The 12,616-nt window shown below is 46.7% G+C and overlaps 3 protein-coding genes across 4 annotated transcripts in view; 1 reads left to right on the top strand and 2 right to left on the bottom strand.

Annotated features, from left to right (window-relative positions):
- Nucleotides 1-3,257, bottom strand: part of Gprk2 (G protein-coupled receptor kinase 2) — a 57,258-nt gene extending 54,001 nt beyond the window's left edge. For both annotated transcript variants that reach the window (XM_018000157.2, XM_089461948.1), the window contains exon 1: nucleotides 2,359-3,257. The gene's annotated coding sequence lies outside the window, so the exon portion shown is untranslated. The remainder of the gene's footprint in view (nucleotides 1-2,358) is intronic.
- Nucleotides 3,258-3,657: 400 nt separating this feature from the next.
- Nucleotides 3,658-6,301, top strand: PNPase (polyribonucleotide nucleotidyltransferase 1). Its single transcript, XM_018000793.2, has 4 exons — nucleotides 3,658-3,797; nucleotides 3,861-4,280; nucleotides 4,348-5,568; nucleotides 5,628-6,301. Exons 1-4 carry the CDS (start codon nucleotides 3,658-3,660, stop codon nucleotides 6,157-6,159), a joined length of 2,313 nt encoding a protein of 770 aa, XP_017856282.1. The 3' UTR covers nucleotides 6,160-6,301.
- A 213-nt stretch (nucleotides 6,302-6,514) lies between these two features.
- Nucleotides 6,515-12,585, bottom strand: Gcn2 (eukaryotic translation initiation factor 2 alpha kinase Gcn2). Its single transcript, XM_018000551.2, has 11 exons — nucleotides 12,147-12,585; nucleotides 11,913-12,085; nucleotides 11,343-11,848; nucleotides 10,659-11,286; nucleotides 10,012-10,596; nucleotides 9,753-9,950; nucleotides 9,475-9,683; nucleotides 9,124-9,419; nucleotides 8,017-9,069; nucleotides 6,984-7,951; nucleotides 6,515-6,880 (listed from the first exon to the last, which is right to left on the bottom strand). Exons 1-11 carry the CDS (start codon nucleotides 12,201-12,203, stop codon nucleotides 6,754-6,756), a joined length of 4,800 nt encoding a protein of 1,599 aa, XP_017856040.1. The 5' UTR covers nucleotides 12,204-12,585; the 3' UTR covers nucleotides 6,515-6,753.
- Between the last annotated feature and the right edge of the window lie 31 nt (nucleotides 12,586-12,616).

Below are 12,616 nucleotides of genomic sequence, written 5' to 3'. Positions count from 1 at the left end.
TAAGCCGTTGCCTTCTTTTTCGGTTTTCTAGTTGGTGCCGCAAAAATGAGTTAAGCTGATTTTCATGCGATTTTTGTGGCTGACTAATGGACGAGCGCTTAGCGCGGCTGTTGTCCACTGCCACGCCCACCACCATCAATGTGCGTGGGCGTGCGGCAATTAATATCAATTCCGTTTGGCCATTAACATGGCTGAAAACATATTGGCTAACAAGTGTCAGAGTCGCGCCAAATTAGAGCCAAAGCCAATGACGAAAACGAGCCTGGGATTGGAAACGGTAATGGGCAAGGGATCGGTAAGGGCAAGGGGAAGGGGCACGGCAATTGGAATGGGAATAGGAATAAGCCGGAAAGCAGACTGGGTTCGTGTTAAGTTCAATAGCGCCACGACGCGTGCAAACGATGAGCAGCATGTGGCCAATCCCCAATTGCTAGGGCCCAAGTCCGACATGCGAATGGGTTCGGGACTCCAATTGTGGGGCGCGTCGCCGTCCTTGTTGATAATAATATTCGATTGAGTTTTATTTGCTTTGGGGTTTGGTCCTTCGGCTAGACCTGCTCATTGATGGTTTATTGTCTTTGCAGTCAGACAATATACACATCATGTTCTCCTTCGGCTTTGTGTTCAGTTTTGTGCCAGTTCTGAACCTGTGACGCAAACCTACGGCACTCGAATGCTTTTTATGGTGCCACAAAAATACTTCGCCTTTCGCCTAGGATCCCGTCTAATGGCAATAACAAAAGCATGACGTCGGCCCTCTGCTATCAGCGCCACATGTGGCCAACTCTCTTGGCCCAGCCTGACTCGGAGCCGGGCCCGGACGGGCCTGGCCAACGGGTAAGTACGGGTCGCCGTTGGCTTCTCAAATTGAAAACGGAACATCGAACGCTGCCGATGAGTGATGGCGCGGAAGCGGCCGACGCTATCAGCGACTGCTAAGCGCTGTCTAATTATGCAGCCCGTCTGGCAATCGGCAATCAGTGTCACTTACAATGACATACAACAAAATACAAAGGCAACAGCAACAGCAACAGCAACAACAATGACAACAACAACAACAGCATGAGCAAATGCAAAGAAGATAACGAAACAGCACAGCGCCATGACAAATAACTACATAAATATCGAGCACTTCGCGCGAGTTGTTCAAGCAAGTTCGCAAAGATAAAGCACTGAATATGATGAATATGATATATCATTTTTCTCTAAGGGTCATTTATATTTAAATCGCTGTTATCAGCAGCCACTGACGCAGTCAACATGTCGTACAGTGAAAGCACAAACAAATGACCAGCTGAAATGAAATGCCAAACTAAAATAATCCAATATTAAAAAAATTCATAAATATTGAAGAAAGAAGTAATTTCGGGATTTTTATTTTACTTCCATATTTAAAACTATCGTGTGCGGTCATGAGCGCTTTCACTGTATATAAATTATTAATGGGAAATCAATAGTATGTCAAATGCATAACAGAACAAACATACTATAAATATAAAGTGAAACCCACTTCGATTAGCTCACGCAAATAGACAAGACAATGACAAAGTTGATAACAAACAGCAAACAGCAGACAAAAGACAGAAGACAGCAGACCGGAAGTGCGCATAGCATAATGAGTTTCAGTTTTGTTCATATTTAATATTTTATTATTTTTTTTTTTTATTCGTATTTTTGAGGCAAGCAGAGGTTGGAGAGGCCCTGCAGATAGCACGAGCAAGAGCAGTGATAAGAATGACCAAGACAATGACGCGGATGCTTTCACTCTCGACGAGAGAAGCTGGCGATGGCGCAAGCAGGCAGAGAGCCAGCGAGTGGATGTGGCTGTGGCTGTAGCTGTGGCAGGCCATAAAGCACTCAATGCCTGTGCAACAGCAGCATCAAAGGGGCATCGATTAACTTAATGAAATTGCGTTGTCCATCGTCGGGGCTGGGGCGAAGCGGGACAGACGGCGTGTAAATTACAGTAAATACTTTAAAGCACTTATGCAGCAGGCGCTGCCAGGCCAGCTAATGAGGTGTGACAATTAAAAGGCGGCAGCTAAATGGGTGCAGCTGAATTGATGATGCCCTGTTAATGAGCATAATCGAAGTATATAGGTTTTGAATGCATGCACACACAGTTGAAGCTCGCTAATTCGGACCGGGACTGATATTAGATCAAGAATATTATGTAATCCATTAATCGCATAGACGAAAAACAGATCTCTACAAGAACTGAAAGGAAATTAATTTTTGGGCACACTTTAATGGCAATTACAACGGGAACAGTGTATTGGGCAACTGGTTATTGTTTTATTCATATATTTGAGAAGGTGGCGTTAAGGTTGTTGACTGGGTTGGGCTAGCAGGCTTTACCTTGTATTTGCTTTGGGGTCTTAGTTTTGTTGTTGTTTCCGTTGAGGCAGCAGCTTGTGTTTAGGTTTTAGTACGTGCTTTGGTATTTGGAATCAGAATGTGACTGATAACGGGGCGCCGTTGATAAGGCAAATCGTCCAACTCGCAGAACAGGCGCAATTTCGGAAGCGGCAGCGATAGAAGCAGCCGTAGCTGAGCATAAACAAATTAAAGCAATGCGACTGGAAAGGGTATTTCTAACGAGAATGCCAATCGAAACAATTTTCCGGCTTTTCACACACGCGACGGCGTCACCGGCAGCGGCAGAGGTTGCGGCGTCTACGTTGACGTCGACACAGGCGGCACGCTTTCTCGGCAAGTTTTGCGTTTGCTTTTTTGGTTTGCTTTTGCTTTCCTTTGCTTTGCTTTGCTTCTGCTTCTGCTTATGCTTCTGTTTCTGCCTTTGCCTCTGTTTGTTGCTGTTGTTGTTGTTGCTGGTGCTGGTGCTGTTGTTGTCCGACACCAATACTATATTTGTTGTTTTTCTTTTCAATTTGACCGCATTTGTCGATTTTGGTTTTTCTTATTTTGTTGTTGTTGCTGCTGCTACTATAGCGGCTCTCTTTGCTTTTTTGCTTTTGGCCAACAAAACGCACACTTACAAGCACTTGCACACACAAACGCACACTTTACTTGCGCGCAGCAAACTCACACTTACACACACGAAAGAGCAAGAGCGCGGCGATCGAGCACAGAATGCCAAAAATTTAAAACACTTGATTTAATTGGCTTGCACAGCACGCACGTTCAATTTAAATTAGTTGCGGCTCGTACGCGTATTAATTAACAAGACTTTTAAATAATTTATACGTCCGCGCTAGCAAAAAGGGGTATACACCCACGTCCGTTCGTAACACAAATGCTGTTAATTAACAGGCGCAGTTTTTAACATGGTGTAACTTACAGAACTCTGGTAGTATTAACAGACTGTTTTGGTCAACATGGCTGCATTTCGATAAGTCTTTCCAACATAGACGAAATAATTCTGTTAGACATTTGTAATCGATTCCTCTCGTAAACTTTATTCGTGTGACGTCACAAGTGTTAGCAATAAATAAGAAATAGGATTATTTTTTATTATTAATATGAAGAAAAGTTGACAATGAAGTTTTATTAATTTTTTTAAAGCCTGTTTTAGTACCGCCTAACGTAAGTTATATACTTTGTTGATGAATTAAACTTTTGCACGCGGAGGTTACACGAGGTTCGTTCTAGCCGCAGATAACCGGCAAATTTTAGATAACTCGCGCGCTTCGAGCCATGATTATTACGAGAAAAGTTTTAAAATTGCTAAACTACCGTTTGAAATGCAATGCTGGAGCGCGTTTAATAAACCGACGTTGCCTACAAAGCAACATCAACAACGATGTGCCCTCCGTGGAGGTCAGTTTCAGCAATGGGTAAGGCGCTGTGCAAACCATTCGAAAATAAGTACTTAATTTCATAATAACTCCCTTCGTCAGGCGTAAAATGACCATTAGCTCGGGCAAGCTGGCGCGTTTTGCCAATGGCACTGCAGTTTGTCAAATGGGCGACACAGCGGTTATGGTCACTGCCGTAGCCAAGGCGAAGCCAACGCCTGGACAGAATTTCATGCCCCTCGTGGTGGACTATCGACTGAAAAACGCTGCCTCTGGCCGCATACCGATGAACTTTATGCGCCGCGAGTTGGGACCATCGGAAAAGGAGATACTGTCGGCGCGTCTTATAGATCGTTCGCTGCGTCCACTCTTTGCCAAGGACTATCGCAATGAAACGCAGTTGGTGTGCAACATGCTAGCCATGGATGCAGTACACTCACCCGACGTGCTGGCCATTAATGCGGCATCCATGGCACTCTCATTAAGCGACATACCCTGGAATGGGCCCATAGGCGCTGTGCGGTAAAGAGTTGTGTAATTACTTTATAAAAAGAGAATTCTAATTAAATTCCCCATGTGATCCTTTCAGAGTTGGCCTCAGTGATGGCGAGGTGCTGATTAATCCGACAAGACGTGAACTACAATCCTCTCAACTGGATTTAGTGGTATCGGCCACCAAGCAGAATCTGGTGGTTATGCTGGAGGGCAAGGGCAATGTGGTCCTGATGCAGGATCTGCTGAAAGCCATCAAGCAGGGCACACGTGAGGCGCAGTTCATAATACACGAAATTGAACGACTCCAGAAGGCCTATGGACGACAGAAACGTGACGTTGATGAACTGCCCGAGGCACAGGCAGAGCTGGTGCAAGCAGTGAAGAGCATGTGCGAGATGCGGCTTCGAGAAATCTTCCAGGATGCGTCACATGACAAAATCTCGCGCGATACCGCTGTCAACGAGGTGCGTGCGAATGTCATTGACAAGGTGTGGTCCTCCTATCCAGACCTAGATCCCGCTGCTATCGGAGAAGAGTTTAACAAGACCTGTCGAGAGATTTTCCGAGAATTGATCTTCGAGAGCAATCGAAGATGCGATGGCCGGGACTACGACAGCCTGCGCAAAATAAACTGTCAGGTGGACATGTACAAACCGTTGCATGGCTCCGCCTTATTTCAACGCGGCCAGACGCAGGTCTTCTGCACTGTCAGCCTCGACTCGCCGGAGAGCGCCATGAAGCTGGACACGTTGGCGGCACTGGACAGCGGCGGACTGAAGGCGAAAAACTTTATGCTCCACTACGAGTTCCCTCCATATGCCACTGGCGAGGTGGGCCGCATTGGTCCACTAGGACGCCGTGAGCTCGGTCATGGTGCTCTAGCTGAACGTTCCTTATTGCCCACGCTGCCAAACGATTATCCGTTCACGGTTCGCCTGACGTCAGAAGTGCTGGAGTCAAATGGCTCCAGCAGCATGGCCAGCGTGTGCGGCGGTTCGCTAGCGCTAATGGATGCCGGTGTACCGATCACTGCGCCTGCCGCCGGTGTGGCCATTGGTTTGGTCACCAAGTATGAGAACAATGACACGAAGCATCTGCAGGACTATCGCATTTTGACCGACATACTGGGCATTGAAGACTACATGGGCGACATGGACATGAAAGTGGCGGGCACACGCAAAGGATTCACTGCCATTCAAGCAGATCTAAAGATACCTGGCATACCGCTTAAGGTCGTTATGGAATCGTTGCAAAAGGCCACAGATGCCAAGTCCAAAATACTAGATATCATGGGCGAAACAATCCGGGAGCCACGGTAAGTGCACCAACATCTTGACTGTCTCTTCTCTAACCCTTGACTTCCATTTTCTGAAGCAAATACCGCAAGGATTGCTGGCCAGTTAGTGAAAATCTCGTTGTCGAGCCACATCAACGTTCGCAGCTAATTGGACCGAGCGGGCTGCACATGAAGCGCATCTACCTCGAAACGGGCACCACTCTGACCCCTTCCGACGACAGCAATTTTACGGTTTTTGCTCCGTCCCAAGCGGCAATGGATGAAGCCAAAGAGATGATCGAAGGATACATGCACAAGGAACGCGTACCAGATTTGGAATTCGGTGGAATTTACACTGCCACAATCACCGAGCTGCGGGATACAGGTGTCATGGTTATATTGTATCCCGGCATGCCCCCAGCACTGCTGCATAACTCGCAGCTGGATCAGCGAAAGATTGCGCATCCGTCGGCGTTAGGTTTGGAGGTAGGCCAGGAAATACAGGTCAAGTACTTTGGCCGAGATCCCGTCTCCGGGTTTATGCGGCTCTCGCGCAAAGTGTTGCAGGGCCCCGCCGTGGGCATTGCACGCAGTCTGAACAAGGCGGCATCCGGGGAAACCAGCACCTGAGCTTGCACGAAGTTGGCTCTGCTGATCCCTTGTAGTGTTGTACAGTTTAGAATGTTGTTAATCTGTTGTTAAACATGCGATTATATTATTTTTAAGTTATAAATTTCGTGTATGTACAGTAAACAAATCAACTTAAATACGAGTTATCTGTAGTAGTTCTTTAGCATACATTTGAATGTACAGTTTAAGAAATTTGGTACGATGAAAGTGGATGATTGCATCCGGAGGAAACTTAAGATTAAACAATTTTAAATTTGTATTGGCATTCGGAACTCATTTATAACTTAAATGCCAAAGATATTTTATTTGAAATAAATCTGCTGGCTAGGCCGTGAAATAACGTAGATTACAAAAATATTGCTACGGATCCAATATTTTATTCATCTTTGCCTAGTTGTGTTCATATTCAAAAAAATAAACTGTTTGTAAAATAAGTATAAATCCGCCTCTGAGCACAGAGCAAAAAAACTCTAATCTTAGAATTATTGCAAAATAATTTCAATTAACTTAAAACTTATTCATAACTTGGTTTGAATAAATCGGTATTTTGTCACAGTATCACACAGCTAGGATACGATAGTGTACAAACAGCATCTAGATGATAACTCGATAGTAGGAATCGGAAATGCTGTACAAGGCCACAATTGGTGTCTTGGCATCATTCAAATGGTCCACGATCTCCTCGTATATTTCCGATATATAACGTTTGTATTTCGGATATCTGGAAATCAAAATATGGTAGTTAATACTGTCGAATCAGAGTCTGTTGACATACTTCACCAGAAGATCAGAAATACTTCTAAGATCATCAGACGATATCTTACCTTTCGATCACAAAAGTCATTTCGGGTTCAGTCTCTTTTTTCCGCAACACTCGGGGATTGATGGCACCGACTATGGCATTTACCACTGCTGGGGGCAACTCCACCACCAGCACCTCAAAGGATTCCTTTTTGATGAACTGCGACAGTGTTGAGCTCATTTGCTGCGCAACCTGATTTTCCAATCGCCTTCGATAGTTGGCTGTGGGCTTGTCGTGGGTGAGGAATGTTACCTGCACGGACGGCAGTTGACTGTAGCTGTTCTTGATATTGGACACATTGGACGCTGACAAGCTGACGCCACTCTCACCACGCCCGCTGCCACCGCCACTGCTGCTCATGTTGGAGAGCTGACTGGTATAGTCTGGACCTCCGCCAACCGTTCCCCCATTGATGGCCTCGCTGCGCTGCATTTTCTGTATGAACTCGACCAGCTCCGCACGAGTCAGATGGCGCTCCTGGAAGCGGTCACGATCAAAGGAACGCACACGCAATGCCCCATTCTCTGCGACCAATATGACGTGCAGTGCACCCAGACGTGACAGGTCCTGCGCCTCGTCACCGCCACTGCCGACGGTCTCCACGATGCCGCAACGTATGCCCACGGACCAGAGTAAACGCATGATGTAAGTGACATCCTTGAGCGGGGGCCGTGTGCCACACACGCAAATGCCAATATCGATGGCACGGCAGTCTTTGGCATAATCCTTGCCCACGGCAGCAACCAGCTTGTCCAAAGACAAGGTGAGTCCCGCGCCGCTGAGCATGCCACGCGTCGGCAACGCCGCATTAAAGCTCTGCGCCTGTTTTTGAAAGTCATGCAACATGGCATCATAGCGCTGGCCCATGGCCAACACAGAGGGCTGTCCGGAACGATTTGGTTTGAGGTCAGCGGTCATTTGCCAGACAATGCCACCGGTACTGGCACTTTCAAAGTTAATAGGAAGCCCAGCCCAAATGTTTATCGGACACTGTGGCAATGCAAGCAAGCAATGATAATCGTAAAAATTCACACTCACGTAAAGGAAATACTCACCGTCACGCCGAGACTGTATGCTAGTCCAATTACGGTTTCCAGTTCACGTAAAGCGCTGCGTGCCAAGGAAGCTGCTTCACCCTTGCCGCGCATCAGTGATTTCAAGGCAGATTCATCCACGCTGCTCCTGGAACCAGTGAGCAGAAAGTTTGCTAGCATCATGTCCATCAAAGTCTGTGCCGATGTACGCGACTTTTCCATGATCGCCGTGATGCTTGAATGAAACTGAAAGCGTGAAATACGCCCCTCAATGAAGTCTAGCAATCCTTCGAAGAGTGAGCTATACTGCGACTTGGGCACATTGCAAAATATTAGAATAGAGCGCAGCAAATTTGTATGATTCATTCGTATGGCGATGTTTCGGTCGCGCAGTCGGGGCAGCTCGTTGATTATTTCGAATGCCAGTGAGAGCAGCTCCGCATCCACCAGTTGGCTACTTGTGCTAGGGGTTATGATATCGAAGCAGCATTCGTAATTCTGTTTCGGATGAAAATTGAAGACGCGCTCCTCGCGATAAACACGATCCACGCAATAGCGACGTATGAGATTCACCCCATTCATGGTCACGTGCCGCGCGAATTGAGTACGCAAATCGGTGGGCAACAGCACCACCGAACCAGAGTGGGTCATTAGATGAACGGCGTTGCTATTGGCACTGGAGTGGCTGTTGCGCGAAGATAACGGTGACAACAATGGCGAGTCGACCTCAATGGCGCCGTGTTTGCGAAACACATTGACTACCTTAGCCTTGACAAATTCGATGAGCGGATTGAGCGAAACTATGTCATCAATAACAATGGCCGAGTTCCATGATTTCATAGCACGGCTACTGCTTAGATGGTAGGTGTGCTCCAGTACTGCGTCGCTTTCCTGTTGCAGACAACGCGCGACAAGATTTTTGTAGGCTTTGCTTTGTGGATTGGCCAAGGCATGCCGCAGCATCTCCTGTAACTCATTAGCCTCTAGCTCAGCAGGAGGCACAAGGTCCGAGACAAGCAGCTCCTCGGCTGTTGGTCGTTGAGCAGGATCGTGGTTAAGCAGCCAGCGCAACATCTGATAATAGAAATTATTTTAGTTTTCTATAAAATTTACACATCTATATCTCACCTTGACCGTCTTCTCGTATTTGGGATCCTGCAACATGCTCTTCGGTATGACTATGGACGGATTTCTTAAAGCCATTATTGTCTGTGCGCGTTCCATGCTTGTGTCAAAGGGCGGCTGACACATTTCGAACAGTATAATGCCCAGTGTGTACATGTCAACCTTTTGATTGTATACGGACTTGGAGGCATTGCCCGTCAGCTCTGGTGCCACATAAAGCGTAGTGCCTACTTTACCCGTACCTGTGCCCTCCTCAGTCGAGGTAACATGTTGAACGGTTGAATGCGACGGATACTCGGCTAAAAACAGCACACATTCAGTCACATAGATATACTGTTAAACGTGCTCACATACCGTGCGATTGTAGCGCTAGAAAGCTCGTGGTAGCCAGACCAAAATCGCCGATTTTAATTTGATCATGCGAGTCCAAGAATATGTTGACCGGCTTCAGGTCCCGATGTATAATGCCTTGTTGATGTATGTGCGACAAGCCCTCGGCAATCTCTCGAAACAAGCGCCACAGCCGATCGGTGTTTTCATAGAGATTATCGTCGATGGCAGTGCTAAAAAAAAAAAAAAAACAGAGTTCATTTCAGGACAAGTTTTCTATGAAATGTATTCGTTAAGCTAACCGTAGTGTGCATTTCTCACAGAACTCCATTTGAATATACATTACTTGCATCTGTGGGCGCGGCGAATTGCCTTGATTGTGCTGCAGTGCATCATCTTTCTCGGTATCTTCACTCTCATCGTCGTTGTCGTAAACGGCTACTTTGCCATTTGAGTCCACAAACTCAATGCCATCGGAGTCAGAGTCATCCATATTGGCTCTGCCACAAAATGTGAAATAAATTGTAAACAATTCAATGTGTTTTACGACCAACTATTTACATGTAACCATTCCACATGCTCGACGAGCTTTCCGTCTCTTCCTCTTCAACGGTCATTCCAAGCTGCGGTGATTTTGCAGGCTTTGTGCTCAACTCCTGACTCTGCGACCAATCGCCACCCAGCACTTTGTCCAATTCAGCGGCATCTGCATCGCTAACACTTTCAATCCAGCTGTTGAAATAGCGCACCACATTCTCATGATTTAGGCGTGACAGTAGCTCCACCTCGCGAGTCATCTTCTTGTACAGCTGACGACTGCGGGCGGGCAGTGGTATACGTTTGATGGCATATTCCCGATTGTCCAGTATATTGCGAACCTTTAGCACATCCCCGAAGGCGCCTTTGCCCAAATACATGAGCACCTCGAACTCGGTGCGCAATCGAGACTGGCTCAGCGCTAAGGTGGGTATTTGAAAGGGTACCACACCACGTTGCACGGCTACAGCCTGCTCGGATCTGGGCAATAGAGAGGTACGATTCTGCGTGTGCTGCAGCGTCAGGTGTTGCTGTGCGTTGTCCACGTAGGTACGTAGAAAGGGATGCTCCAGTAGCTCAGAGGCGGACAAGGTACGATCCGAATTGCACCTAGAATGGTTAGAATTTTTATTAAAAATATCCACTTTGTCTTTTACTTGAGCTTATCTTACTTATCGACGAAATCACGCATCTCGCAGCTATGGGTGGGCATCAGTGCTTCGACTAGTGCACCTAATGCTGGCAAATCGCCACGATTGCTGCCTTGGTCAATTCCTCCAATCAGCTCAAGCAAGTTGGGAACCAGCGAGAAGTCCGTACAACGTATGTTTCCAGCATTGTCCATAAACACTGTGCTGTCAAGCAAATGGCTATGTGAGACCCCCTTATTGTGCAGGAATACCAGGGCTTCCAATACACCGCGTGCCACCATGCGAGCACCATCCATGCACCAGCCCAACGTAGAGGAGATGCTATAAACACTTGTGCCTAGCAGAAAGTCCTGCACCAGATAGACCAGTAAGCCCTCCTTGCGTTTGATGCAGAGCACACATTCGTATTGAATGAGATTCTTGTGCTGCAACTGTGCCAGAGCTGCCACCTGTTTCTCTATGGAGGATATCAACTCATCCACTCGATGATTACCCAAGCACTTGGACTCGGAGCTCCAGTGGCACTTCCCATTAGCACTGCATGGCTGCTCTATCTGTGAATACTTGATGTTCCACTCAGTAAGGTACAGCAGCTGGCCAGAATGGACATCGACGCCGGTGTAGGCAATACAACCACGCTGCGAATGACCTGAAAGTGTGAAAGGGTAAGCTTCAAGCCTAGTTGATAGTAGTGGTAATACTTACCCAAGCAGCAGGCACGTTGAATTTGTCGACCCACCTTGTAAAAGGAGAGCATTTCTGTATTTCGATGATCCAGGCACTTGTTGGGATATGTGTAGCCGCGATAGTAGGGCGAGGAGTTTTCAGAGCTTTCCGAAGAGCTGGGATGACGATTGTTGGACTCACTCATGCTGCGTCTTGGTTCGCCGCGTCGCTTGGCCTCCGTTTTGAATATTTCTTTGCGACGCTCCACCTCATCCATTAGAGTTTGACGCTCTATGGTTTCCTTTTGCCTTTGCAAGTCCTTTTCCTCCTGTTCTCGCTTTTGCTTGGCCTGCAGCATTTCGTCATAGAATGAACCCTTCGGTGGTTTGTTGTGCTGCAGCAGAAAATCGCGAACCGTCTGCGCCAGCTCGTAAATCATGACCTCGCCCAGCAGCTCCTGGGATTGCGCCTGCAGCTGGGCGAGCAGTTCCTCTAACAGCTGATCCGATATGCCCTTGGACTCCTCCAGCACTATTTTTGGCGCGCTATATATACAACAATCCAAAGATTAGTTAATTTAACATAACCCGATGATAAAACCCAACTTACACCTTTGGATATTTGGATGGGCATGTCACGTGGAGCTTGGTGCAGACATAGGCCTGTGGCAAGCCATTAGAAGAGTCTCGCAATGGAGTTAGCAGTATGCGTATGTCCGTTGGCTTCCACTGCGAGGCATTACTCTGAGGTCTTAGGTCTTCCACATCGCCGCCGAATATGGACTGGAAATGGCCGGCGTTTATTTCATCATATTGCAATAGGGCTTGTATAAATGAAACTTACTTTTATAACCTCCAGTTCCTGTGTTTGTCGTTCGCGAAATGATTCCTTCGCTGCCATTTAACTGTAAACTTGTTCATTAAATCTCAATAAAAAAAAGTTCACGTCTTCGCGGTTGCAGTGTGAATTTAAAAAAATACTGGAGTCTCGCCGTCTGTGTTGGTGTATTTACATGTGCATGTGTGTGTCTGTTTTTTGTTATGAATGTTGCAGCCGGTGTATTTTTTCTGCGTTAGCAGCTGCTTCATTGCTGGCAAGTTTCTGCATCGCTTATAAGCTTGCCTTTACATCCAAAGTGTGTCGAGTTAATGTTGATTGTTAGTAAACGTGGTTTAATTGCGTAAAAATGGCAACTTGTTGCTCTTTTCATTAAAAGTTTTCACTCGCGTGTTGTGTGTGCGTAGTTAACCAGCTGTATAACACTTAACATTACTTGTTTGCCAGATAACATAGATTTTCCAGCAACATCGATA

This window comes from Drosophila arizonae, chromosome 2, assembly GCF_054131065.1.
Source record: "Drosophila arizonae isolate 15081-1271.41 chromosome 2, UAZ_ARI_1.0, whole genome shotgun sequence".
Classification (NCBI taxonomy): domain Eukaryota; kingdom Metazoa; phylum Arthropoda; class Insecta; order Diptera; family Drosophilidae; genus Drosophila; species Drosophila arizonae.
This window is presented reverse-complemented; position numbering and strand designations above follow the sequence as displayed.

Excerpts from the sequence above, each read along its gene's own strand:
- Gcn2 (XM_018000551.2), bottom strand. The coding sequence starts at position 12,203 with ATGGCAGCGAAGGAATCATTTCGCGAACGACAAACACAGGAACTGGAG. Across the intron at positions 11,849-11,912 it reads CCATCCAAATATCCAAAGGT|CGCGCCAAAAATAGTGCTGG; the intron begins GTAAGTTGGGTT and ends TTGTATATATAG. Across the intron at positions 9,070-9,123 it reads AATACGAGAAGACGGTCAAG|ATGTTGCGCTGGCTGCTTAA; the intron begins GTGAGATATAGA and ends TTCTATTATCAG.
- PNPase (XM_018000793.2), top strand. The coding sequence starts at position 3,658 with ATGATTATTACGAGAAAAGTTTTAAAATTGCTAAACTACCGTTTGAAA. Across the intron at positions 3,798-3,860 it reads GAGGTCAGTTTCAGCAATGG|GCGTAAAATGACCATTAGCT; the intron begins GTAAGGCGCTGT and ends TCCCTTCGTCAG. Across the intron at positions 5,569-5,627 it reads GAAACAATCCGGGAGCCACG|CAAATACCGCAAGGATTGCT; the intron begins GTAAGTGCACCA and ends CATTTTCTGAAG.